Source organism: Sander vitreus, chromosome 7 (assembly GCF_031162955.1).
Source record: "Sander vitreus isolate 19-12246 chromosome 7, sanVit1, whole genome shotgun sequence".
NCBI classification, from domain to species: Eukaryota; Metazoa; Chordata; class Actinopteri; order Perciformes; family Percidae; genus Sander; species Sander vitreus.
This window is the reverse complement of record NC_135861.1, coordinates 10,901,351-10,926,662: the sequence shown is the minus strand read 5'-3', so window position 1 is coordinate 10,926,662 and position 25,312 is coordinate 10,901,351. Positions and strand designations below refer to the sequence as shown.

Here is a 25,312-nt window from a genome sequence, read left to right as displayed (position 1 = left end):
CACACACACACACACACACACACACTAATTAGAGAAAGTAAAGCAGAGCAGATGTGATCTCAGACTGACTCAACGATATTCTTTCATGTCTTTTTCCCAGACGGTGTGAAGACGTCCACTTCACAGAGACACTTAGGCTGATCAGCAGCGATAGGAAAAACACACACACATAGGACACAAAGGTCAAGTGATTAGTAAACAAACGGTGAGTGTCCAATAGCACTTTTAAAATTCCTCACACATACATACACAAACACTTTATGCACACACAGACAGCTTTTAATGAACTTACCAGAATGGAAAAGCACACACCCAGACACACAAGATACCGCTTTATGTATTGATACAGTCAAACAAAGAAGCACACACCCAACGCTTGAGGTCATCATGCACACATCCCACTGTTGGAGAGTAAGTCTGTTTAGAAGTGTACTGCACTCAAGTACAATTTTGAGGTACTTGTAATTTACAGTACTTAATAAAATGTCAGAAAACAGTAACAAAAAAAATTAATAATAATAATAATAAGACAACTAGGAGGAATGGCTAGCCTTGGCATGGCGCACCGCTCGCAATTGTCACGATCACTGCGCTCAAAGTTTAAATTATTTTAACTTTTAACTCGTTGCCACTGACCTTTCAAAGCTCAACCAATGAGATAACAGCTATATATGAGGTGGCCAGAAGCGATGATGACGTATACCTGATGACGTATGCCCTTTGCCTCTGAAGTGTCTGCACTATGCTCTACGCCCTACCTTGCTGTTTTTACCGCTGATCATGTGTAGGCGACCTCACATACACATAATCCACAATACACACAGCGCTGTGCATGCTTCGCAAAAATTGGTCTGCGTGATGAATGAAATTAGCTCCCGTGCAATACTGCTTTGAGCTGCATGTGTGAGACAGAGCCGCTGAGACGGCACCTGGATAAGGGCTACAGATGTGTTTAAAAAAATGCAGCTCAGTGACAATACAGACAGTTCATACACCTGAAAACTAACGCAGACCTGCCGAAACGCATTCAACTCGCGCTAGTCCCGTTCATGAGTCAACCGTCACTCTATTTATCACTGTTAGAAGAGACTTCAATCTGCAGTGTAGTTCATACACGTCACTGATAAAACAGAGCATTTTATAGTAACATTGGGCTTCATGTTCAAAGAAAGTCTCTCTCTTTGCTGCAACTCCCTCAGAACCCTACTTCCTGTGTTCACTGCTAATAATAAATAAATTAAAGATATTTCAAATAATGCACTATATATTTCAGTACTATATTCATTTGAAAGGTCATGAAAAATTACTTTTTAAACTCCCTCCAACACAGAATTTGAATAGTCTCAAACTACAATGGACTTACTTGATACTTTTATACTCATGCTACAATTTTGTGGCCTGTGCTACAGAACCTTCAACCTCTGTAGCACCTGTTATGCGCAAAACATCTTAACGTACAGACCTGACACACCAAGCAACCCACCCAACAAAGACTTAAAAACACCAAGTCTAAATAGCACTTCACTGCTTAAAAGCAGAGTACTATTTCCATTCACCCCTTAATTTTTCAGTAACACTTTACTTGAAGGTATCTACATAAGAGTGACATGACACTGTCATGAACACATGACACTGTCATGACACAGTCATGACACATGAACCCTAACCCTAACCCTAACCATAACTTGTCATGACAAAAACCGAATGACACTTACTAAAAGAAGCGTTGTTTATAATGTTTATGACACGTTCATGACAGTGTCATGTCACTCTTATGTAGATACCTTCAAGTAAAGTGTAACCAATTTTTCTTCCTCTCCTCCCTCCATCCTCCTCCTCTATCTCCTTGTTCCTTCCTTCCTTTTCCATTTTCTTTCCTCCTTACATCCAGGGTTATATATAACGCTCCTCGCTTTACTGTTCCTTTTCCATCCTGTGTTCATCTTATTCCTTTTCTTTTTTTCTTCCTCTCTTCCTCCTCTATGCCTGGCTTAATGCATTCACACCACCCTTTAATTCACGCATATGTTTTATTCATCAAAGCCAGTATTCTTCAACGACCCCCCGGCATCTTAGTTTGCTCCGCCCAACCGCCCACCCCATCACCCCCCTCCTCCACCCAAACACATGGCACATCCCTAGAGGCCACTACACTCCTAGTTGCTTCCCTCTTCTCCTTCCTCTTGTCTTGCCTCTGTAGGTCTTATTCTTTTTTACACCCCCTCAAGATAAAGCGCCTTCAAGGGCTGTACCAATTTCGAATTATATGTAGATGTGTAATGAGTCAGAAATCTCCTTATTTAGTGAAATAGGGATCTGTGACATTTTCATATTAATAAATGTTGTGTTTTGCGATTAATTTGACAGAATTCAAGCCATTCTATGAAAGCTTTTCCGTTTGCTGTTCGAAATACTCATAAAAATTGTCATTTTTAAGAACTGACCTACTACATTTATTTTGAATTTACCCTACTGCCTTTTCGTTTTAATTTTTTTGCCACTGATCTTGCATCTCTCGCTCTCTCTCTCTCTCTCTCTCTCTCTCTCTCTCTCTCTCTCTCTCTCTCTCTCTCTCTCTCTCCTTTTCTACTACGCATTTCTTTAAATCGAAGGGTAAACCTTTTTACCTTTTTTCCAAATATGGAATGTCCAATTTGCCCTGTTCAGTGTTCATCTTAAACATATGTTCACTTTGCATGTAAATTGAAATGGAGATTTAGTATTCATGTAAAAGAAAGTCTGAAAACACTCCACAAAACATCTGACATGCACTTGTGAATGTTATGAGGGTAAGCAAAGGGATATTGTACTTTTGCATAGACCAAGGAAACAAAGGTGTCGGAACACAGATATTGGGCAACATACACATTTTTTTTTGTAGTTCTTTAATTTGCTGGAAAATATTAAAATATACTTGTACCCTATTTATATACTTGTACAGTTCCAGTACTTCATACGAGGGCTTTGCAATTAATCAAATCTTTATCGCGATTTCAGCTCCTAACAATCATAAAAGCAATGTAATCGAGAAAAACAAGACAGCCTGAGTTTCTCTGCACTTCGTTCCTCCTCCTGTTAAAGTTATTCTTTGCTTTCAAAATCATACCTTTCATGTTCAGAACTACTACTGTTATTATCTTGAATGACACTTACAGTATGCTATTATCGATTCCACTAGCAACAACTCAGCATCAGGAACATATCTCTGATATTATGCACATTCAAATTACTGTATATGTAACTCTTGGAAGACCGTGTACATGCACATGTATTCACTGTGTAGAACATAACACAAGCACACTGTGATTACAGCCACAGCATTCACTTTTAATTCTTTACATGACATGAATATCTCCCATAAATACCCCAGGGGCCCTGAGGTGAAAAAAAAGATCTTCGCCCCCCCTCCCTTCATGCTCACCAACTTATCTCCCAAAAACAAATTTAGTCTTCTCTCTCCTTCCTCTCAAACCACATATTGCATTTATCTCACTCAACTCAGCAAATCATGTCCCCTGCAGTGCATTTTTTCACATAAGGTGCACATTTCCAAATCATGTATATTATGTATTGAAATGTCTCTATTTCCTCTATTTTCTCCGCCAAACCTTGTTCCAAACTTCATGCCGAAAACTGAGCGGTCTCATTGCTCTGGCTGTTTGCACCACTTACTGTTTTTTTTCAATCTCCAAAAAGTCATTTATTCTCCTTGAGTTTCCTGCATGCTTGCTCACACACACTGACAGGCACTGACACTTCTGAATCTAGCTGTGTACGGTATATAATACATGATATAAATGGAAAGCTGCTTAATTTAATTACTCCCTTTAGTCCTTACTTCTTAATTGACTTGTATTTACTTCTTTTTTTTACAGTGTTGGTTAATTGCATTTGTCTGAAAACAAATACATAAATAAAATGTAAATTTGTAGTGAAATACCTGTTGTTTCTGTCTAAAACATTAGTCCAACAGTGAATATAAAGCTTCAAAACATTAATTCTATTGGCTTTACGTCGGAGTTGTAAATTGCACAGTATATAATTGGCTCAGATTAGCTTAATAATTAGCTCTCATTTCATGGCTCAGTTCTGCCATTGGGCATATGTTCAGTACGCTGAACATTTTTTTTGCTTTATCACTGTCTGTCGAGGTGTGCACTACTGGAAGAATAATCAACTATATTGCATACTGTTCGGTAAGATTGTAGTTGTTTTATTTTAAAACTTCAATTTGTGTATTTTAGAACTTTTAAGTTCACAACACCCTTGTGGGTGATAAAGCCAAACTCCCTCCGTTTGTCAGTTCTTTATTCATCTATATCTTTACTTTTTCAACTTATCTTGCTGAACACAATTTAGTCTCCTCTTAATCTGTATTCATCCCCCACCTCATTCTTTCATCCCACCCCACAATAGAGCTTAGATCGAGCCAAAAAAATCAAGCCCGACCCTAGCCGAGCCCGTGCACGTTGTGTCCGAGCCCAGCCCGGCCCGACACATTAACTGTATTTATGAGCCAGAGCCCAATTTAAACCCAAACATTTTTTTAATACGTGGGCCGTTATAACTGACGTTCTCAACTACAATTCCAAGCTGTCTGAACTGCAGAAATCTGTTTAGAAGGGGTATGCTTGGAGAAGTAACAAAAGAGGACATTGAAGGCTCACTATCATCTTTTCTGCCATGGCAAGCCTGCTTCATGTGTCTGTTCATCGTCCCGTTTTTTTTGCTGTCATAGGCGAGCAGCGTGTCGCACTTCATGCACTCGACAAAGCCGACACATATGTTGTCACTGCCCACGACTTGTTTAAAATGGTTCCATACCTCCGACTTTCCTCCAAACTTGCTCAAAGGTAGGCTAATTCTCCTGTTTTCATTTACATCTTTAAGCTCCATGTTGCACTTATAAGCTACACCATACAGCACAGCAGGCCGGGTGTGATGCGTGGGAGTGGAGGAGACGCTGCGCATGATTATGGCATAGCTTTCTCCCCACCCAATTAGGCTAATAAAGTAATGTTTAATCAAGGGCCCGGCCCAAGGATAGTGGCGGGAAATGGCAGAGAATCTAACCTCTACCCCACAAACTAATTCACTTCTCACTTCATTCTTTCAGTCTCCCTGTTTCTTCATTCTATCTGTCTTTCCTAAACCAAATTAAATTCAGTCTCACAAACTATGCTTTAAAGTGATCATATTATGCTTTTTGGCTTTTCCCTTACCTTTATTGTGTTATATATCTTTTTTGTGCATGTTATAGGTTTACAAAGTGAAAACGGCCAAAGTCCACAAAGGACTTACCATCTCCAACAGAAAACACTGTTCACAAACTGCTCCAAACAGCTCTATTGTAGTCCAGCCTTTACTTCCGTGACGAACGTGCGTCACTTTGTAACACACGTTATAATGCTCGCCAATGTGCTAGCTTGGCACGTCCTCATACTCTGACTTCTGACTGGCTGGTTGTCCTTACCTAGGTACTGTGCATGTGCAACTCCCAACAAAGATAGTACAGAAGTGAGATGCCTCACTCTGTATCTAAAACAGAGAGCTCAACACACAGGGTGAAAAAAGGAGCTGCAGCAATGTGCAGTACAACAAAAATATGGTGTTTTTTGAAAATTAAACCATGTAAACCTATTCTGGTACAACCTCTAAATACAATTATGAACCTGAAGATGAGCATAATATGGCCACTTTAATCTCATCTCAAACTACTAAATGTCTGCTCTCTCACCTTCTCAGTTGCTCACTAGTCTTTCCATTCCTTTCTGTCCCTAACTTTGAAACCATCCACACCTTCCTCAAAAGGCTAAAACTCACTTATACCCGAGCATTATTCTCCTCACATACAGTAGTCTCAGCTACCTAAAGCGAATTTGCTCTGTTTGTGTTTCCCGCCATATCTGCTGGATTAAATTTCTCAGTATAACATGCATATCTGCTCTATCACATCCAAAACTAATCTCACCTCTGCCTACCGCATTTCTTCTCTGTCTCTTTCGCTTGCTCTTTTTCTCATCGTCTCTCGGTGTAAAATGAAGCTTGCTCAACACAACCAAGCAATTCCGTTTCTACCCATGTCCTCTCTACTCACCACTCACCATTTTATCTTCTCACAAACTAATTTAGTCTGCATCCATACTTCTCTCTCTCTGTCTCCCATCTCCTCTTTGCATCTCTCGGCTCTCTGAGGAGTATCGCTCGTATTATATCTTACTATAATCTGCATAATGTGCACCTCTCTTTATCATTTCTGAGTCTGTGTTCTTTCTGTTTGTGAAAACGATCAGATATCCTCTCTTTCTGTTTACTGTTATCTTTGTCTTTAATGTTGTCTGTCCACTGGGAACTTCTCTTTTTACCACTGAGGTCTTCAGAGTTAACGACTGTTGCACATTTGTATCAGCATTGCAAGTGAGCGCTTGAGGTTAGAAATATTCAAATTCTCATGAATAAAAGAGTGCATATTGCACAGCTTCAGCTGAGTTTAGCATTGTAGCTGCGGGAGGTGGGACTAAATCTTCCCTTCTACATTTGAAATGGAGAGGTTTATTTCTTAGAGGAGCAGAAGGTAACTATTCCTTAGTTAAAATCACTTAAACTATACTTGATTAACAGACTCAGATTTAATTTTATTTTAAGAGCACTGGTTAATAATTTAAAGTCTTAACGGTATACTCTAAGCCAAACAAGTCCATCACTAACAAGAACAGCAGCCTCAACCAGCCTTTACACTAGATCTTACTTTGTGTGACATGCAGTTGGATTTCAGAGGAAATGTATTTGATTGCCTTGACAGTCATTCAATTGGCTGGGGTTTAAAAACAGCATATCTGGTTTCTGGTAATACCACAAAAGCTTTCTTACCCATTCTAAATGAATTATACTTCGGGAGGCAAATGTCTGGCAATGAGAAATTAGCAAAAGTTCAAATGTGCAAACCTTTGATATGAGTGACAAAGAAATTACAACATATTCTATTCATGAAGAAGGAACAGGGTCTTCAGAGAATATGTTCAGAATTTTAAGAAACAGCAGCACAACAATATACTGGTGTAAGACAGAGATTACTCTATCAAAGGAGGGCTCATTTGTCTGCCGTATTAATAACAAGGTTTCATTACTTCTGGGGAAACTTTTATTTTAAAGGCATGATCACTTACTGTTTTGTTTAATGCTTCCAAATGTTTACAATATGAGATTATTTTGGTTCCCTATCTATTTTGTTTTCTGTTTGGCTATCTAGTTTGCCACATATGAAATTAAAATGAGTTGCAGGAACATGAGCAGAAAACTGACTACTTACAGTACATGGAACTATCTGTACCTGTGTTAACCCTTTTGCCATCAGGGAAGAGGTATAGAAGCATCACCAGCAAAACATCACGCTTCAAAGATAGCACCTACCTCCAAGCTATACGACACTTACACATGGCTTAACGTATTAATTTTTTTCCCTGCGGTATTATGTACTTGTGGACTGTCCTCTCTGCATTATGGCTGTTTATGTCTGTGCATTTGTTGTCAATATGTGTGCAATGTATTATGTTGGTACACTATTGTCAATTAGGTGGTATATGTGGGCACACCAAGACAAATTCCTATCAACTGCACTGTTGAAATGGCTAATAAACTTAAACTTCAACTTAATGTAGAAAAGCCTTGGGTAGCCATTTTTTTTAACAGCGGACGATGTGACATGTCCCAGTAGAAAAAACACAGGTGTAAATAATGAAAGTAACGATGCCTGACTTACAAACAGCTGTATCAGTGTCATGGTTCTAGTATAGAACACATTTGAATAGAATGGAGCCATTGTTAATGTTATTAGTAACACCTGAGCTTTTCCTGCTATGATAAGAGAAAATGCCTGTGAGCAGATTAAAGCAGTACTGGTCAATCTGTCTCAAAGTCAAGGATTCACTGAATTCAATTCATTAATTTGAGGACTTCAGAAGTCCTGTAACACGTCAGTAAACTAAAAACATTTTTACTTTAACCCTGGCACGTACACCTCACTTTGCACCGGCTTTGTAATGCCCACTTAATTCTGTACTTTATGCAGCCTATTGTATTTTGTATTCTTGTATTGTATTGAATGTGTAACTGTATGTTGTCTTGCACGCCTATGCTTTTCTTGGCCAGGTCACCGTTGAAAATGAGAACTTGTTCTCAACGTCCTACCTGGTTAAATAAAGGTTAAATAAAAACAAAAATAAAAATAACACAACAGGGTTAACTTAGCGTCAAAAATATTCCTCACTGAGTGGAAAGTTTCCAATAAAACCCTGGGCTTAGCTCCTTCCTGTGAGAGAAACCCTTAGAGTTTCAGGGAAAAGCAATTCAAAGCCACAAACAGTGTATGAGGGGATGGATGAAGGCCGGTTGGATGGAGAAAAAAAAAACAATGAGGTAGAGAGCAAACCTGGTTGGGAGGTCTGGAGATTTTTGTGTGTTGCAGAATCAATTCATCCCTGTTTACTTGTCCTCATCCTCTTCCTCCCACTAGCCCTGGGCGTTGACAAGACACCCAACGCCTACGCAGGAAAAGCACAACACCAACAACCCAGAACACATCTGATTTCCCTTGCTCTATCCCTCAACTCTCATCTTCTATCCCTCTCTCTTATTTCTCCCAGATGTCTCTCACCCCATTTTCCCCCTGCAGCCCTCCTTCCATGTTATTCTCTCTGAATTCATCCGTCTCCCTCGTCTTTCATATTGCTGTCATACCCACCTCTTCTCCGTCCTTGCCTTCATCTCTCATGCTCTGCTGTTTGCACTCTCTCGCTCTCCTGTCTTGAACGTTTAATTCTTTGTCCCCTCTCCTATTATCAATGATCACATTTTTTCCAATCTTTTATCCTTTCTGTTTTCTCTGTCACCATCCATAAGCCCATACACATCGTGTGCCAACAGCGATCTTGCAGGTTCATGTAGATAGAAATAAATGCAGAGACACGTCATCTGTCATCCAAGCTTTGGCCATAGCACTGGCACAGTTTTTTGTTGTTTCTTTAACCTAAAAAGAGGAACTTCAACAACGTTCCAGCAGCCAGTGTATTCTGAGTCATCTCATGTCATAGTCTGATTGATTGGTTTTAGACATGGGTCTTAGCAGCAGTTACATTGTGAGAATTTAGTCCTACATTGCAGACACTTTCAGAATTTTGATGGAGACAAAATTCCAAATCAGACATTGGTGGATGTGCGATGTGCAATCTAGGACCACCGTTTTGGATCAATGACTGGAAATGTCATTCCCTCTCTTCCTACATTTTGTTCATGTCTTTCTCTCCATTTCTGAAACTGTCCTGACTCCCTCCATCTCTCATTCCATCATACTACATTCTCTGTCTTTGTCTCTCCCTCCCACTCGCTCTCTGTCCCTTTCTACCTCCATTTCTCCTTTGCTTATTTCCTCTCTCTCTTTCTCTCTCTCTGTCTCTGTCTTTCTCTCTTTAAATCTCTCTCTCTGTCTGGCTCAGTGGGAGTTTGGAAAATACTCTGTCTCTCTCATGAAAGAAAAGTATTGCTTCACTCCCCCAGCTCTCTTTTGATTCAAAATAAAAGGCAATGTGAAACATCCCCCAGACACACACACACTGACATTCATAGCATCTATCCTCTCCTACAACCTACTCAAAGACTGAAGCAATTCAGCAGTATGAAGGGGCAGAAAAAACAGGGAGGCAGAGAGGGAGTGAAAGAGAGAGAGGAAATTAGTCTAGAGTATTGGGAAAGGTAAGAAAGAATGAAATGTATGTGTGTGTGTGTGTGTGTGTGTGTGTGTGTGTGTGTGTGTGTGTGTGTGTGTGTGTGTGTGTGTGTGTGTGTGTGTGTGTGTGCGTGTGTGTGCGTGTGTGTGTGTGTACGTGTATGTGTAAAAGACTATAACAGGTAGAGAGCAAAGGAGGCAGAAGCTCTCCAAGGAGGCAGAGTGTGTGTTTTCATGTTGTTCGGCTCAACACAACAACAGAGTAAAAACAGAGTGGATCACAAAGGAAGCCAATATGGGACATGAACAAAGACACACAGTCAGTCAGTTTTAGTTTACCAGGCTGGAGTTGAGGCTACACCAAAACACAACAAACACACACATAAACACACTACACTCCTATCCGTTAAATCAGTGACATAGAGGTGAATGAATAAAACACTTTTTTATTGCCTATAGTTTAGCATTGTTGTTTCAAATTCAAGCATTGTAATGTAAATACAAAATTATAAAATACATACGTCTGTTTTCATAATTCATGATAGTATTATTCATGCTCTTAAGCATAAGTTATGTTCTACCTAGTTCCTGTAAAAGCAACATTGCTCAGCTTGGTTTCTCTATGTCATGAGCTGACATTTTAACCTGCAGCAGCAGGATAACTACTAAGTGTTTAAAAGTATTCTACTAAAGATGTAAATGTTTCTACTAAATGACATGTTGATTGGCAAGCTCTCATGTGCTAATTGGACTCTTAACTGTGCAGTGCAGTGAGTGCTCACTGCACTGGAAAGGTCAATCAGTTAAACCAATAAAGGTGTGGACACACAGAGCCGACGGCCAAACGTCGGCAGAAAAGGCAGTTGGGCTGATCAGTCTCCCCAAATTGGTCAAAAAAGTGCCTCGGAACACACCAAAGCGACGAGACGTAATACGTCTCCATAACAGCAGGCGGCGCTAATCTGTATTGTCGCCCAAAAATGAAAACCGGCAGCTGATTGGACGAACGCGTCACGTGGGTCTGACTTCTCCGGAAATTCAAAGACAGACTGTCATGGCGGCTTGTTCAGAATCCGATCTCATATTGTACTAAAATAGTTCACTGAAACGTGTTTCTGAAAACATTTTAAACGAGAAATAGGCCATGCAGTTGCTGAATCTGTCTTCATTTCAGATCGACAAAGGTCAGTTTAAAAGATTTTCATCAGATTTTGAGAGACTCTAGTCACGCTCATTCCGCTCCCCGCTTCCGGGTTAGCACTCTACCAATCAGATGGACTATTTGAGTCCGAATGAAGGCTGACGGCCCCTCGGACGGACGACGGCACGGAACACACCAAACAGACTTGAGTCACTGACCTCGCCAGACTGTCCAACGGCCCATTATCGGCACTATGTGTCCACACCTTAACATGTAGACAGCAACTTAGAGGTGGCTAACTAGAGTGATCAAGACCAAGGACATTTCAAGCTAGATGTGGATGATTTCTATTCATTTTAGGGCATTTAGAATTCATTGGGTGTTCACAATGTCACAAATTCTTTATCAAATTTGACTCTTCAGTCTTGATTAAAAGACGCATGAATTAATTATTGGGTTTATTCTTAACTTGCTTAAAACAAACGTAAGTGAATATACTAGTACAATTTATAATCAACGTGTATCACGTCATGTGTATACCCGAGGGCTGTAACGTTTTTTATGTTCTTGCCGAACCGTCACGGTACGGGGGTCACGGTCAGGTGCACGCAGCTGCACGCAGAATACACGGTATGTAGATTGATTCACGTAATGTGGAACCACATTTCAGAAGTGCGTGTCCTCCCCCTCCCCAGAAACCTTTAGCCATACACCATTAGCAATGTGCTGAGGTTTGCACAACTAATTAGCGTGTGAGTCAGTCGCACCATGGCAAGCGCAAATCAAACACAGAAGCTGGAAGACCTACCGAAGACGACGTGTCGACGCTGCTTGACCGTCGCATGGTATGTGAATGGAAACACATCAAACAGGCTTTAATTTTCAATTTCAACGCATAAGAGATGTTGTTGTCAGTTGTATAGCTGGTTGTGACCTGATGTTTTTTAGGGAAGTGTTTGTTCAGTGTTCGTAAGGTGTATTAGAGAAGTGTTTAAAATATTTCTCATTTTTCTAATAAAGAAATAGTTTAACAAAGTCTTAATAACTTGCACTACTGTCTGTATGAAATAAATAAAAATAAAAAACATATCCTTATGCATTTTGATTGTGGGGTGGGGTGGGGGGGGTTTCCACTGTACCGAACTCACGCCAAACCGTGATTCCAAAACCGGGGTAGGAACTGTGTACCATTCGCCCCTGGTATACCGTCACCATTACCAAACACACTTGTGTAAAAACTTTACTTGTGTAAAAAACACACACATTTAATTCAAGCCCTTCTACCCAGAAAGAACCCCTTTGCCACAGCAGCACAAATACATGCACACTCCTGCACTACAGCACACTACTCACCAGTATAATCTTCACGGCAGATGCAGGTGTACCCTCCTTCTCTGCGGGCGCAAACCCCTCCATTCAGGCAAGGGTTGGAGTAACACAGGTTGATCTCCGTCTCGCAGTAATCACCCGTGAAGCCAACTGGGCAGCGGCAGCGTAGGCCTGCGATAGGGTGGATGGGCCGGAACAAGATGGAGGGCGAGGAGATGAAGGGGGCAGAGCTGTTGAAGCGCAGCACTGAGATGCACTTCATGTAGTTCTGGCATGGCTCACGCAGACACACATTGTCGTCGAACGGGAGAACCTGGAGTCATGGGTGAGGAAAGATGTTGGAAGTCATTGTGAAGAATGTTATTGCTGTGTTAACATGTAAACAGTAGTTTACTGTTTACAGATGGTGTCCCAATTCAGATCTGTTCTGACTTGTAATAGTAGTAAAAGCACAAGTAAAACTACTAACAGTAATATTGTATTTGTATTTGTTGTGCAAAAAGAATGGCCCATATGAGTGATTATCATGAATAACCTTTTTTAATACCAATGCATATGCATAATTTTAGTGTGGTAGCTGGTTAAGTGGATGTAGTTTTAACTTATTTATATACAATAAGGCAGTTCAATCCATAACAACGCATTTCAGAAACGTATTACTTTTTAAGGCTTAATCTGAAAAGTAACTTGTATATAGGCTACCTTTAAATTGTATATCAATTCAATACTTCTTGAATTACAATATTCTTAGATGCCAGAGAGAAAGCATAAGCTTAGGCTAAGCAATACCAGGGCCCTGAAATTGGAGCACCTAACTTGATTGTAGCCTTAATTAATTGTATTGATTACACCTGTGCACTTGACGCCTGACTAATTAGTCTTCTTTTTGATGAGGTGTTCCAAGTTTGACTTACAAGTGACATAACCTATTTAACAGTTACTATTTAGCTTATAACATGGATAGAAATGTTTCACCTTTTTACAGAGAAACTCTGATAGACTGCAATTAGTTCAACAGCTAGCTAGCTAGAATGTTGACATGTGAAAAGCTTTGCATGCTAGTGTTATTTTTTTAGCACCTTAGTTATGCTATCTAACGTTAGCTACGTGGTATCATGCTAATGATAAATCATCGCAGTAGCGCTAACGATAGTTACGTATTGTAACTCCAGATTCTATGAGTATAGGCGCAGCCCTCTAAGCTACGCTATTGGGTTTATCCCTTCGCGCATGCGCAGTAGTGAAGATTTCTTTCCCACCCTTGCGTAGCACGGGCTTTCAACTACGTCCGCAGAAACTGTGAGGACCGCAGACGAGTACACATGCAGCGGCACATTATTCCATGATTGAAGGCGTGCATGGTTAGTGAGAATTGTATCATGATTGATAATTATGAGGACACCCGCGTTCCACCCAGCACCCAGTGCAGGCGGGGTGAGGACAGCAGGGAAAAACACACATGCAATGGCGCATCATTCGTCATTGAGTGTGGACAGGACCGAGTGGGTCATGGAGGGCTCAGACATATCGCGCAGATAGAAACGGGTGAATGGGCATGGGGATGCCCAGGAGGCCGCTGCGCAGATGTCGGCTACTGTCATGCCTCTGAATACGGCGGCGGACGCCGATAATGCCTTCGTAGAATGTGCTCGGATGCCCTGGGGGGGCTCCGCTCCCCGCGTTCTAAGCCTGGATGATAGCCTCGCACAGCCAGTGAAACCTCCGCTTTCCCGAACCTGCTCCACAGCTTCTGAACAATAGTGGGATTCAATTTCCACTCGTTGTGAGAGGGCCCTCCCCTCGACATTAGGTCCGCCACCCGGTTCAGGACCCCGGGGATGTAGACTCCTTTGAGGGACAACAGATGACTGTGGGCCCACAGCAGGAGGCTCCTGGCTATTTCCAATAGCCGGGCCGAGCGCACGCCGCCTTGACGGTTTATGAACGCTGCTGCTGTAACGTTGTCTGTCCGTACGACGACATGTCTCCGTGCTATCACTGGAGCAAAGTGTTTTAAAACCTTCAGCACTGTGGACAGCTCCAGGCAGTTTATGTGTGGGAGAGGGGGAGGTGGCCATTCTCCTCCCACAACCTGTGACTCGCACATCCCTCCCCAGCCAGTAAGCGACACGTCTGTGTACACTGTCACGTATGACGTCACTTTGCCCATGGGAACCCCGGTAGACAGGGTCCGGGGGTTTCCCCAATATGCCAGGTCTGACTGAAGAGAAGGAGGGATAGTCAGCAGTTGCCACAAATCTTTTCTCCTTTGGGTTTTACTTTATCGAAATATCTCTTTCTCTATCTCTTTCTCTCATGCACGTACAGAGATGGTCTGAGAGGGTCTATAGGCTTGTTTGTAACTGATGTGCCTGCTGTATCCAGGTGTGTGTTATTTCATGCATGAGAACATTTAGTGGTCATATCAGCGTATTGCTTGATAAAGCCATATGGCTGCGCTGACATGGTATCTGTATTGTATTATTATCAGTTCACATGCAATATGCTCAAGTAACTGTCTTTTGATGCATGTGTGTTTGCACAATGTGTCTTATTACGTTTGCTTCACATGTCTTATTACATGTAATCAGAATTCCAGCTGCTGCATATGAGTGACTTTTTTCATAAAATGTTCATTTGAAAAATATATGTGGTCATTGTGTCTGTAGATATATACAACAATACTAAGCATATAAAACTTGTGATTCTTATATCATGTATTTGTAACTAACCTCCATCTGTGTCAGTGACGTCAGCCTCGGCCTGTTCAGGTACAGCTGTTCCTCCAGGGTCTCAGAGGGGAAGAAGAGTCCGCCGGGCAACGCGGCAGAGAAGCTCACATTCAGGATCCCTCCCGGCGCAGCGTCCAGATCTGGCTGGATATTGAAGATGAAAACATCGTCGACAGGCACAGAGAGCACTGCTGACACGCCTTCCAGGAAGTTACCCAGCAGTGGTGACAGGAAGTGCTCCTGGGACATGTTCTGGAGGCGGACAGTGACACTGCTGCCCAGCATGTCCTCTGTGATGATGAGGACGCGGAGAACACACTGGGCTGAAATGCTGTGGACGCCATCTGAAAAGTTAGAGAAGAGAGCAGAGGAAAAAATTTTAGGAAAGAGAATATAGGTGCTCATTCATGAGGTGTATAGAAGATAGAGAGGTTTGGAAAGACAACTAACAGTAGGAGGGAGATAGATGAAGGAGGAGGCATGAGGGAGAAGGGTCAATTGACAGTTGAAGACCAGAAGAACATCTCTGAGTGGGGGTACGGCTCTTCCGGTTAGCTTTTTACATTGGCGGAGCCCGATAGACACTGCTGGACCAAGTCTCTCCGCAACCTGCCTAAAGTCACCTACGACGATGTGGTTCGGATTGTAAATGAACAATCTCAAAGTAAAAAACATTTTGAAAAAGGCAAAAGGTACAAGACCGTGTACAGAAACTATCATAGACTTCAATAGTAGAAGCTCGCTCTAGCAGTTCGAGGTTTCGTGGGTACGGTAAACGGTTCTATGGTAACAGCGAGTTGGACCAATGAGAGACGTTGCTGTTACGCTAAGGATTGTGGGTAGTGTAGTTTTTCTCCATAAACTTGCGGATAAAACATGTTTTTCTTAAAGGTCCCATGGCATGGTGCTCATTGGATGCTTTTATATAGGCCTTAGTGGTCCCCTAATACTGTATCTGAAGTCTCTTTCCCGAAATTCAGCCTTGGTGCAGAATTACAGCCACTAGAGCCAGTCCCACAATGAGCTTTCCTTAGTATGTGCCATTTCTGTGTCTATAGCTATTGAGGAGGAGGAGGAGGGGGGGGGCAAGGTGGAGGATGGGGGTGTGGACTTGACCAACTGCCATTTTGCTTGTTTTCAAGCCATGATGTCTCTCTCTCTCATGGGGGGGCCAAATTCTCTTGACGGGCAAAGCAGAGAAAGGGGAGGTAACCTTACTCCTTATGACGTCATAAGGAGCAAGATTCCAGATTGGCCCATCTGAGCTTTCATTTTCTCAAAGGCAGAGCAGGATACCCAGGGCTCAATTTACACCTATCACCATTTCTAGCCACTAGGGGGCCATAGGCAGGCTGGGGGAATGCATATTAACATTAAAAAACCTCATAAAGTGAACTTTTCATGCCATGGGACCTTTAAAACAAGGTTATTTCATACAGACTTCTAGCTTCTACAGGAGCAGAAACTTTCATTTCACAACCACGTAGCTCGTGGTCAGTCTACCTCAGATGGTTTAGACATTATGGCTAATAATCTAAATCCTGGGACTGTTGACCAGAAGTTCTGATTCCCTACTCTGTGTTCCGGAAGCAGGAAGTGTGACATAAATGAATGGGAGCCAGAAAGCGAAAAGGTGAGGAGTTTATGTTTTAAATGATGTAAGAATTGATCTGCTGTGAATGAAGTTTCCAGTTTCAAATATGTTTTTTATTCAACCACCCTTAAATCTGTGTTAGTTGCCGAACCATAACCTGAGTTGTGTTTTAATGCATATACGTATGTAACAGTTGTCTGACATTTTTACATGACAAGCAGGTTAAAAAAGGCACCCAATTTGTTATACTTTGAGGTGAATTGTCACATTTTACATGTCCACAACCAACCCTGTTTACTACAAAACACTTTTGTATACTGCCATATAATTTAGAGGCAACAAATTTGCTCCCTGGATTATTTTCACTGGCAATATTTTCTTTTTCCATTCCAGGAAGTATGATATTCTTATAACAGACGTCATAGGGAGCAGGTTGGTGTGGATGGTTGGGCGTTCAAAACACAGGACTTTGACACTGTGTTTCCTGCGTCCCACTTGTTGTTTGAGGCTAAAACAGAGGTTGAGCTTAAAGTTGTGGAAAGATGGTGTTTTTAATGGTTTTGGTTCAATATTGAAAAAGTCGATGTTTACCATCTAGTAATGTTTAAGACACTCTCTTTTCCTAAGCATTAGCAAGTGCTTTAAGACTTACAAAATATATAAGCCATGTAAGTAAGCCAAGAGCTGCCTTCTGGGTATTGCTACATACACAGACACACAAATGAGGATGTCAAATAGTTTGGTGGTTACCTTGCTAGCTAATGAAGGACATGATGGTCTTGTTTGTAATTGTGACCTACATCTGGAAACAAATTATGTTCATTAGATGTTCGCATCCACTTAAAATGTGGTTTTATTTAGCCATACTTAAACTATTACAATATCTTTGTTTTGTATCTATATATTTACCTAAACATACAGCTAAACATTCTTCATGATAGATTTGTGATGTACATTAAGACGGTATGGTAATTTTACGAAAGCCACATCACCGTTGTTAGCAAAGATATTGCAATTCTTTAATTGTATGTTCCAGTAAGAGAGAGAAAACTGAAATCTACATTTATTTATGAGACAGGAAGTGGATTTCAAGCCATGTGCATGTGATTGAACAAGCTACACAGAGACAGAGAAAGAGAGCGAGATAGAGAGGTATCACTGAGTGTTCTCATGCAGAAAATATCATCTCCCCCGTCTCCGCACATTCAGCTTCAGTTTCAAATTCAATACGGCGTTCCTTTTCTCTGTAACCCGTCACTACTACAAAATTAGTTTGTAGGCACACACAGCAGGTCACAACCCTCACAAAAAGAACTTTTCAACAACAGACAGAGATATGTTTCATCTACACTGGATGCAAACACTGTCCAGTACTGGGCTTGTATATCGTAAAGCAATTTGGTGGCTAATAAGCTACAAAAGAATACAAATGCACATGACCACACCGCCATGAGGAGGCAATTTTCTGCTGTGGCACTGAGGCGCTGTGAAGGTGAAACAGGGTGAACGATAAGACAGAGAATGAAAGAGTAAGAATGCAATACACGAGGGGTCTCCATGCATAAAGGACATGGCAAATGGTGGAAAGAAAGAATGAATGAGAAAAAGAAAAAAGGAAAGAAAGCAATAGGTGAGGGGTAAAAGAGACAGAGGGAGGATGTTGACAAAGGGAGGCGACGGAGGGTGAAGGAGCTTTACTAGAAACTGGAAAAAGCAAAAGAGATGATGGAGGGAAAGAGAATGAGGGCCTTTAACCAGGGATTAATGAAAAAGAGAGCACCATAAATATGGAAACTTACAATCAATAATAATTTACTGTTAAGGTTAGACTTTAAATAATTGATTGATTATTGAGGTTCTTTTCTTTCCCTTTGCTAATACTGTAGTACAATTTGAGAGGTTATTGAACTGATGAAATTAAAAATTATTCATTCAATTTTGAGTTTGACTACAGTTGATTACCAATTTGTAACTTATTTGCTTTTGACAGAAATTGTCAAACAGACAGAAAGGAAGAAAGGAGTGAAGGAAACTAAAAAGGCATAAAAGGAAAGAGTATAATAAAAATAAGAATAAGTCATTTTGTAATAATTATTACAGTAAATGTTAGAGAAGGAAAGACACAAGAAAAAGACTCAAGAAAACGAGTGAGATGTAGACAGATGAAAAAAGCCAGAGAGAAAAACTGAATAAATAGAGAAAGAGATAGAGAGCGATGTAGAGAAAAGAGAAAGAGAGGGGGGTGGAGGGAGGGGGGTTGGGTTGGGTGGCAGCTGGTTTGATTACTGGATTATGAGGAGCCTCACTCCCCACTGACCTCTGATACACACACACACACACACACACACACACACACACACACACACACACACACACACACACACACACACACACACTAACATCCAGAGCCCTTCGTAATAAATGAACAGACAGAGGGAGGAGTGGCATGAAGGGCCAGAGGAGAAAAAACTCCTACAGAAAATCATCAGGAAACATTTTAATGGAATAATTCGTGGAAATAGATGGATGAAAAGACAGACAGACAGACAGATGTCTGACTTTAAAATAAGATACAGTATTAGGTGAAGTAATTAAATGTCACCTCGTCTTCTGGGGCTAAAAACCAGCTTTATTATCAGCCCTCTGGACCACGATGCAAAGACGCAGCAGTAATTGACGCTGATCTCCCATTGTCATTAAAATGAGACAGGGATCTATGAAAAGACCCGGGATAATCTGCTGGAGTAGGACCCAATCGCACACACACACACACGTATACACACACATCCATCACAAATGCACATATTCACACTAATTCTGTTCACATACAAAAATATATCCATCATTGACATAGAGCAATCTCTGGCCCCTGACTCTAACTTTAACCATCACATATACATGCCTAACACCAACCCTTTCCCTATTAACTTAAATCTGACTAACATTAAAGGAGTAGTCAGACATTTTGGGACATACAGTGGTGTGAAAAAGTGTTTGCCCCCTTCCTCATTTCCTGTTCCTTTGCATGTTTGTCACACTTAAGTGTTTCGAACATCAAACCAATTTAAACAAATAGTCAAGGACAACACAAGTAAACACAAATATGCAATTTGTAAATGAAGGTGTTAATTATTAAAGGAGAAAAAAAATCCAAACCATCATGGCCCTGTGTGAAAAAGTGATTGCCCCCCTAAACCTAATAACTGGTTGGGCCACCCTTAGCAGCAACAACTGCAACCAAGCGTTTGCGATAACGTGCAATGAGGCTTTTACAGCGTCCTGGAGGAATTTTGGCCCACTCATCTTTGCAGAATTGTCCTAATTCAGTTACATTAGAGGGTTTTCGAGCATGAGCGGCCTTTTTAAGGTCATACCACAACATCTCAATAGGATTCATGTCAGGACTTTGGCTAGGCCACTCCAAAGTCTTCATTTAGTTTTTCTTCAGCCATTCGGTGGTGGACTTGCTGGTGTGTTTAGGATCATTGTCCTGCTGCAGAACCCAAGTTCGTTTCAGCTTGAGTACACGAACAGATGGTCGGACATTCTCCTTCAGGATCTCTTGGTAGACAGCAGAATTCATAGTTCCTTTTATCACGGCAAGTCTTCCAGGTCCTGAAGCAGCAAAACAGCCCCAGACCATCACACTACCACCACCATATTTTACAGTTGGTATAATGTTCTTTTTATGAAATGCAGTGTTCCTTCTACGTCAGATATACTTGGACACACACCTTCCAAAGAGTTCCACTTTTGTCTCATCGGTCCACAGAATGTTGTCCCAAAAGTCTTGGGGATCATCAAGATGTGTTCTGGAGAAATTGAGACAAGCTTTGATGTTCTTTTTGCTCAGCAGTGGTTTTCTCCTTGGAACTCTGCCATGCAGGCCATTTTTGCCCAGTCTTTTCCTGATGGTGGAGGCATGAGCGCTGACCTTAACTGAGGCAAGTGAGGCCTGCAGTTCTTTGGGCGTTGTTGTGGGGTCTTTTGTGACCTCTTGGATGAGTCGTCGCTGCGCTCTTGGGGGTAATTTTGGGCGGCCGGCCACTCCTGGGAAGGTTCACCACTGTTCCATGTCTTCGCCATTTTGTGGATAATGGCTCTCACTGTGGTTCGCTGGATTCCCAAAGCTTTGGAAATGGCTTTATAACCCTTTCCAGACTGATAGATCTCAATTACTTTCTTTCTCAATTGTTCCTGAATTTCTTTGGGTCTCGGCATGATGTGTAGCTTTTAAGGATCTTCTGGTGGACCTTACTGTGTCAAGCAGCTCCTATTTAAGTGATGCCTTGATTGTGAACAGGTGTGGCAATAATCAGGCCTGGGTGTGGCTAGAGAAATTGAACTCAGGTGTGGACAACCACAGTTATAGTATGTTTTAACAAGGGGGGCAATCACTTTTTCACACAGGGCCATGATGGTTTGGATTTTTTTTCTCCTTTAATAATAAACACCTTCATTTACAAATTGCATTTTGTGTTTACTTGTGTTGTCCTTGACTTTTGTTTAAATTGGTTTGATGTTCGAAACACTTAAGTGTGACAAACATGCAAAGGAACAGGAAATGAGGAAGGGGGCAAACACTTTTTCACACCACTGTATGCTTGTTGGCTTTCTTGTCGAGAGTTAGGTATAGGCAGTCTCATGTCTGCACGGTAAATATGACGCTAGAGCCAGGAGGCCTCTCTCTCTCACACACACACACACACACACACACACACACACACACACACGCACAAGCACGCACGCACACACACACACACACACACACACACACACACACGCACACACACACACACACACACACACACACACATTAATCCTATTGGCAAGTATGCACTGAATTTGTACCCTAATTTGTACCTCTTACTACCACTTACTCAATGCTTTATTCCAATTGCTGGAAGACTGTGCTGCTTTTCTCCTCTTTGCCTCTAACCAATCCTGCACCAAGGTTATTTATTATCTTGTGGACACACTGTTTTGTGAGCAATTGCCATGTTGGCCTCCTGCAGATTGTGTGCGCTTAACTGTTTTCTGATAAGAAACAAAATACGACAATTTCCTCTGCCAGGCACACTGAACATTTTCCCTCTGAGTCTCACAGGCTCCCAAGAAACCCCTTCGGTGGCCCACAGGGGACAACAGTCATTCAAACAAGAATACTTGACATGAAAAATGGTACTCCTGAATATCAGTGCTCCCTGACAGTTTTTAACTTCACCTTATCAGCCTTCAGGGGTAAGCAGCCATTACATTCTGACAGTTAACCTGGTACACACACACACACACACACACACACACACACACACACACACACACACACACACACACACACACAGTAAAATAACTTAATTTGGTTTCTAATTTGGCCAACCTGCATCAGCACAGAGCTCTTTACTCATCCCTCATGTATGAAGCCAATTGGAGGTTTGAAATAGAAAAGAAAAACAACCATTCAAGCTAAATGGCCATTTCAGCAATTAGAACCACCAAACTCTGTCCACTCAGCGCTGGTCAATGACTCATCCACTTCCTTCTCTGAGATAAACTTTTACACAGGTATATAATATGCTAGTTCTGCTATAAATACAAAAGTCTTACCAGCAAGTCTGCAGAAACATAAAGGCCATTTTCCAAAACAAGTTATTGCAACTGAGTCGTTACAGCATGGGAATCTCACTCAAATCTGGTATAACACTAAGCCTAATTATAATGTTTCCTGCTGTGTTAAAAAGCACATCTTTTTCCAGAAGCTCAATGAGGAAAAGGTGCTTTCGGTAAAAGTAGTTGAGTGTTAGAAACTGTTTGCAGGGATTCCTTCCTTCAGCTCAAGTTTGTATTTAAAGCACAACTTAAACAAAGTTATTGTGCTAGATACATGAGGAAATATCATTTTGAAATGTTACCTTTACTGTACTTGTATCAGATTCCCCTCTGTTACTAAAAAACACCCACCTAAAGAATAATATCCCATAAAAAGTCAGACATTATCAGCTACAAAAATTTCCATTTACAGAGATGAAACTGTCTCTCATTTGGCCCTCTGACAACATTTTGATGAATAAATACAGTAATAGTAACCACACATGCATCCTTGCATTGTATAGACAATAATTCAAATGATTTATCAATTGAATAAATTATTATATAGTTAGTATAGATAGTTTATGACTTGGCCACTTCAGAGCCATTTATGTCATATCAGATATTGAACTGAAAATGCTAAACATTTCAGAAATGAGGTTAAGCTGTATATGAAGGCCAATACTGACGCTCGATAAAGAGAGAGAATCCAGTGTGTACAAGGACATAAGTCACCTACTATACTTTAAATTCCTGCCAAAGCTTATGGGATTCTCAGGTTTCAATCATTTTGTCAGACAATATATCACATCAGTGGAATTTAAAGACATGGAGCAGTTGAGCAATTCCTTTTGAATGCTGGTGAGAGGTGAATAAGGGCGATCTTGTCCATAACTTCCCAATAAGCCAGGACGTCATAACTAATGCATCGCCCTTTTTCAAGGCACTCTGCATGCATCGAAACAATAAAACATTAATAACCTCCAAACTCAAAATCCCACAAATGGAAGGTTATTTTGGAGTTTTTAGCACCACGGGAAAACAAAGCATTTCGTAAATAACAACTCAGAGACGCTTCTGCGAGCTTTCATTGCTCCTGTGGGCTTCGAGCCAACATTTTTCCCTTCATGTGTCCGCACTTCAAAGAGGGAGGAGAGCTCGGGCCTGGCGTGCATAAAGCCTCTAAGAATAAACACACTGATCCGGAATCATCAGCGATGTCCCAAGGATGTGTGAATATCAATACGCCATGAGAGAGAGGCTGGCCTCTGATCAGTGCAGCGGCTCTAAGATGCTTTGTGGGTACACGGTCCCCAGCGTTTCAAAGGGTTCAAGGAGTTCAGTGCTATCTCCCTGTGCCAGGTAGCCTGACTAATAGCACACTCAAAGCTTCGCGAATGTCAGAGCATTCCGAGCTCTTCTCCTGGAAAATCCAGACGGAAATAGTCTGCAAAGTAGTGTACAATAGAAGCCCACAGCTGGAGCTGAAAACAGCCTCAGAACCATTTTTAAAAGCTCCAATACAGGGCGGGAGGATGGGTCACATGGCAGAATCCCGGCATTTTCCTTTGAGGGAGAAAGCAAGAAAGTCACAGCAACCAAAGGTTTGGAGATACTGCTCAGGTGGTTTGTAAAGATATAAGGAAAAGTTCTATCTAAGCCAAACAAGCTTCATTACTTTGTCTAAAAAACTCAGAAGTCACAGATGCTTTGAAATTAAAGGGGAGCTGCTTAAAAAGACACCTTTGTGGTTTCATAGTTACATTATTAAGCGTTTAAGACAATAAATGTAGGAAGCTGCTTGGTGTCCTGCTCGCTGACACATCAGCTACACATAACATGACTATCGATAGACACACAAGCTGTTTGTCCCAATTTACAGGTTTTCAAAATGTCTAAATTAAGTATTTGAAAAATCCTCTAAGAAATGCTTGATTTTTGAATGTGCTGTTATTGCAACCTTTTGTACCACAGTGAGAAAGGAGCTGCACACAGGTGTAGAAAATTAAAAACACACTGCAAATGTTGGTGCGGCAGTTTGATGAAGTTTAAAAAAAGCATTCAATCTTAGAAAAGCATTGAGCTTTCTATGGGGAAGTTGTATTGGCAGTGGCCTTCTATAGTTGCAGTTTGATTGACGTCTGTCGGTGCGCTTATTGTATCATTTTCTCTTAGTACAAAATGGTAAAGTACATTTCTTGTTTACTAACAGTATACTGTGACAAGTGTGTAGTACAAACTGTAGCCTATTGAATACATTTAGTATGTAATATGGAAAAGGGGACACACTGAAGAACAAATCTGGGGTTTCAAGACGGTCTATCATATCAACCATAAAACATGTTTCAGATGCAGACTTAGATAAAGTCGTTCACCAGACATCAGACTTGAGGCCTCAGAGGAGGTGCAGCTCGCTGTAAAGGTAAATGCAACCTGTTCTTTATTCAATTCTGTACAGCATTCAAAAATCTCCTGTATTTAAATTCAAATTCCTCCCACTGTTACTGTGGGAGGAAAACCTTGAATATCTATTGAGTAAATTTGGCATGAATTAATCGAAGTTCATATCTCACCAATAGGCATTCGTGTCAATTTAAAACATGTTTTGAATGGGAATCATGTGTTCTCCATTTTTCTTTTATTATTCATTGTGGCTCTGTGTAGCTCAGTCTGTAAAGGCTACTGCCGGGGTTAGAAGTTCAAATCCCTAAATGGTTCAGTCATTCACACATGGCATTGACACTGGTGTGACTAAAAGTCTAATTCAAACTGTATGCACTCTTGGTGCTATAAGGAGTTGGGATTAAAAGGGAAAAAAAGCCTGAAAGGGGAGATATATTACAACTAGCATGCAAAAACCCCAAACAGTAAAATTGGATTTAGACTGGACAAAAGCCATATGCTGCTACCCTGAAACACACTAAACACCGTCATGGTGCCTTCAACCCATTAGGTCGCAGACCATGTATCCACAATTGCATGGTTTTAAATCCCATTTCACACTGTGTTGTCACATTTTTTGTTTGGCTTTTTCCTGCCTCAGTGTTCACCATCCTCGAAAAAGTCCTAATAAAATATGTGAGAAGGTTGAATTTTAAAAGAGTTTTATTTTATGAGCTGTGTAAGTTGGCCACAGGTCAGGAAAATAAAACACTGCCCTTTTTAAACCCATAAACCGTTTGAGGTTGTTAACGGAGCGCACAGAGGAC

The 25,312-nt window shown here is 41.2% G+C and overlaps 1 protein-coding gene across 1 annotated transcript in view; it reads right to left on the bottom strand.

Annotated features, from left to right (window-relative positions):
* celsr3 (cadherin, EGF LAG seven-pass G-type receptor 3) overlaps nt 1–25,312 on the bottom strand; it is a 107,032-nt gene that overhangs the window by 65,343 nt on the left and 16,377 nt on the right. The window contains exons 2-3 of the mRNA XM_078254553.1: nt 14,924–15,267; nt 12,216–12,504 (exon numbers count right to left, since the gene is read on the bottom strand). Of these exons, the coding sequence (XP_078110679.1) occupies nt 12,216–12,504; nt 14,924–15,267 (633 nt within the window). The remainder of the gene's footprint in view (nt 1–12,215; nt 12,505–14,923; nt 15,268–25,312) is intronic.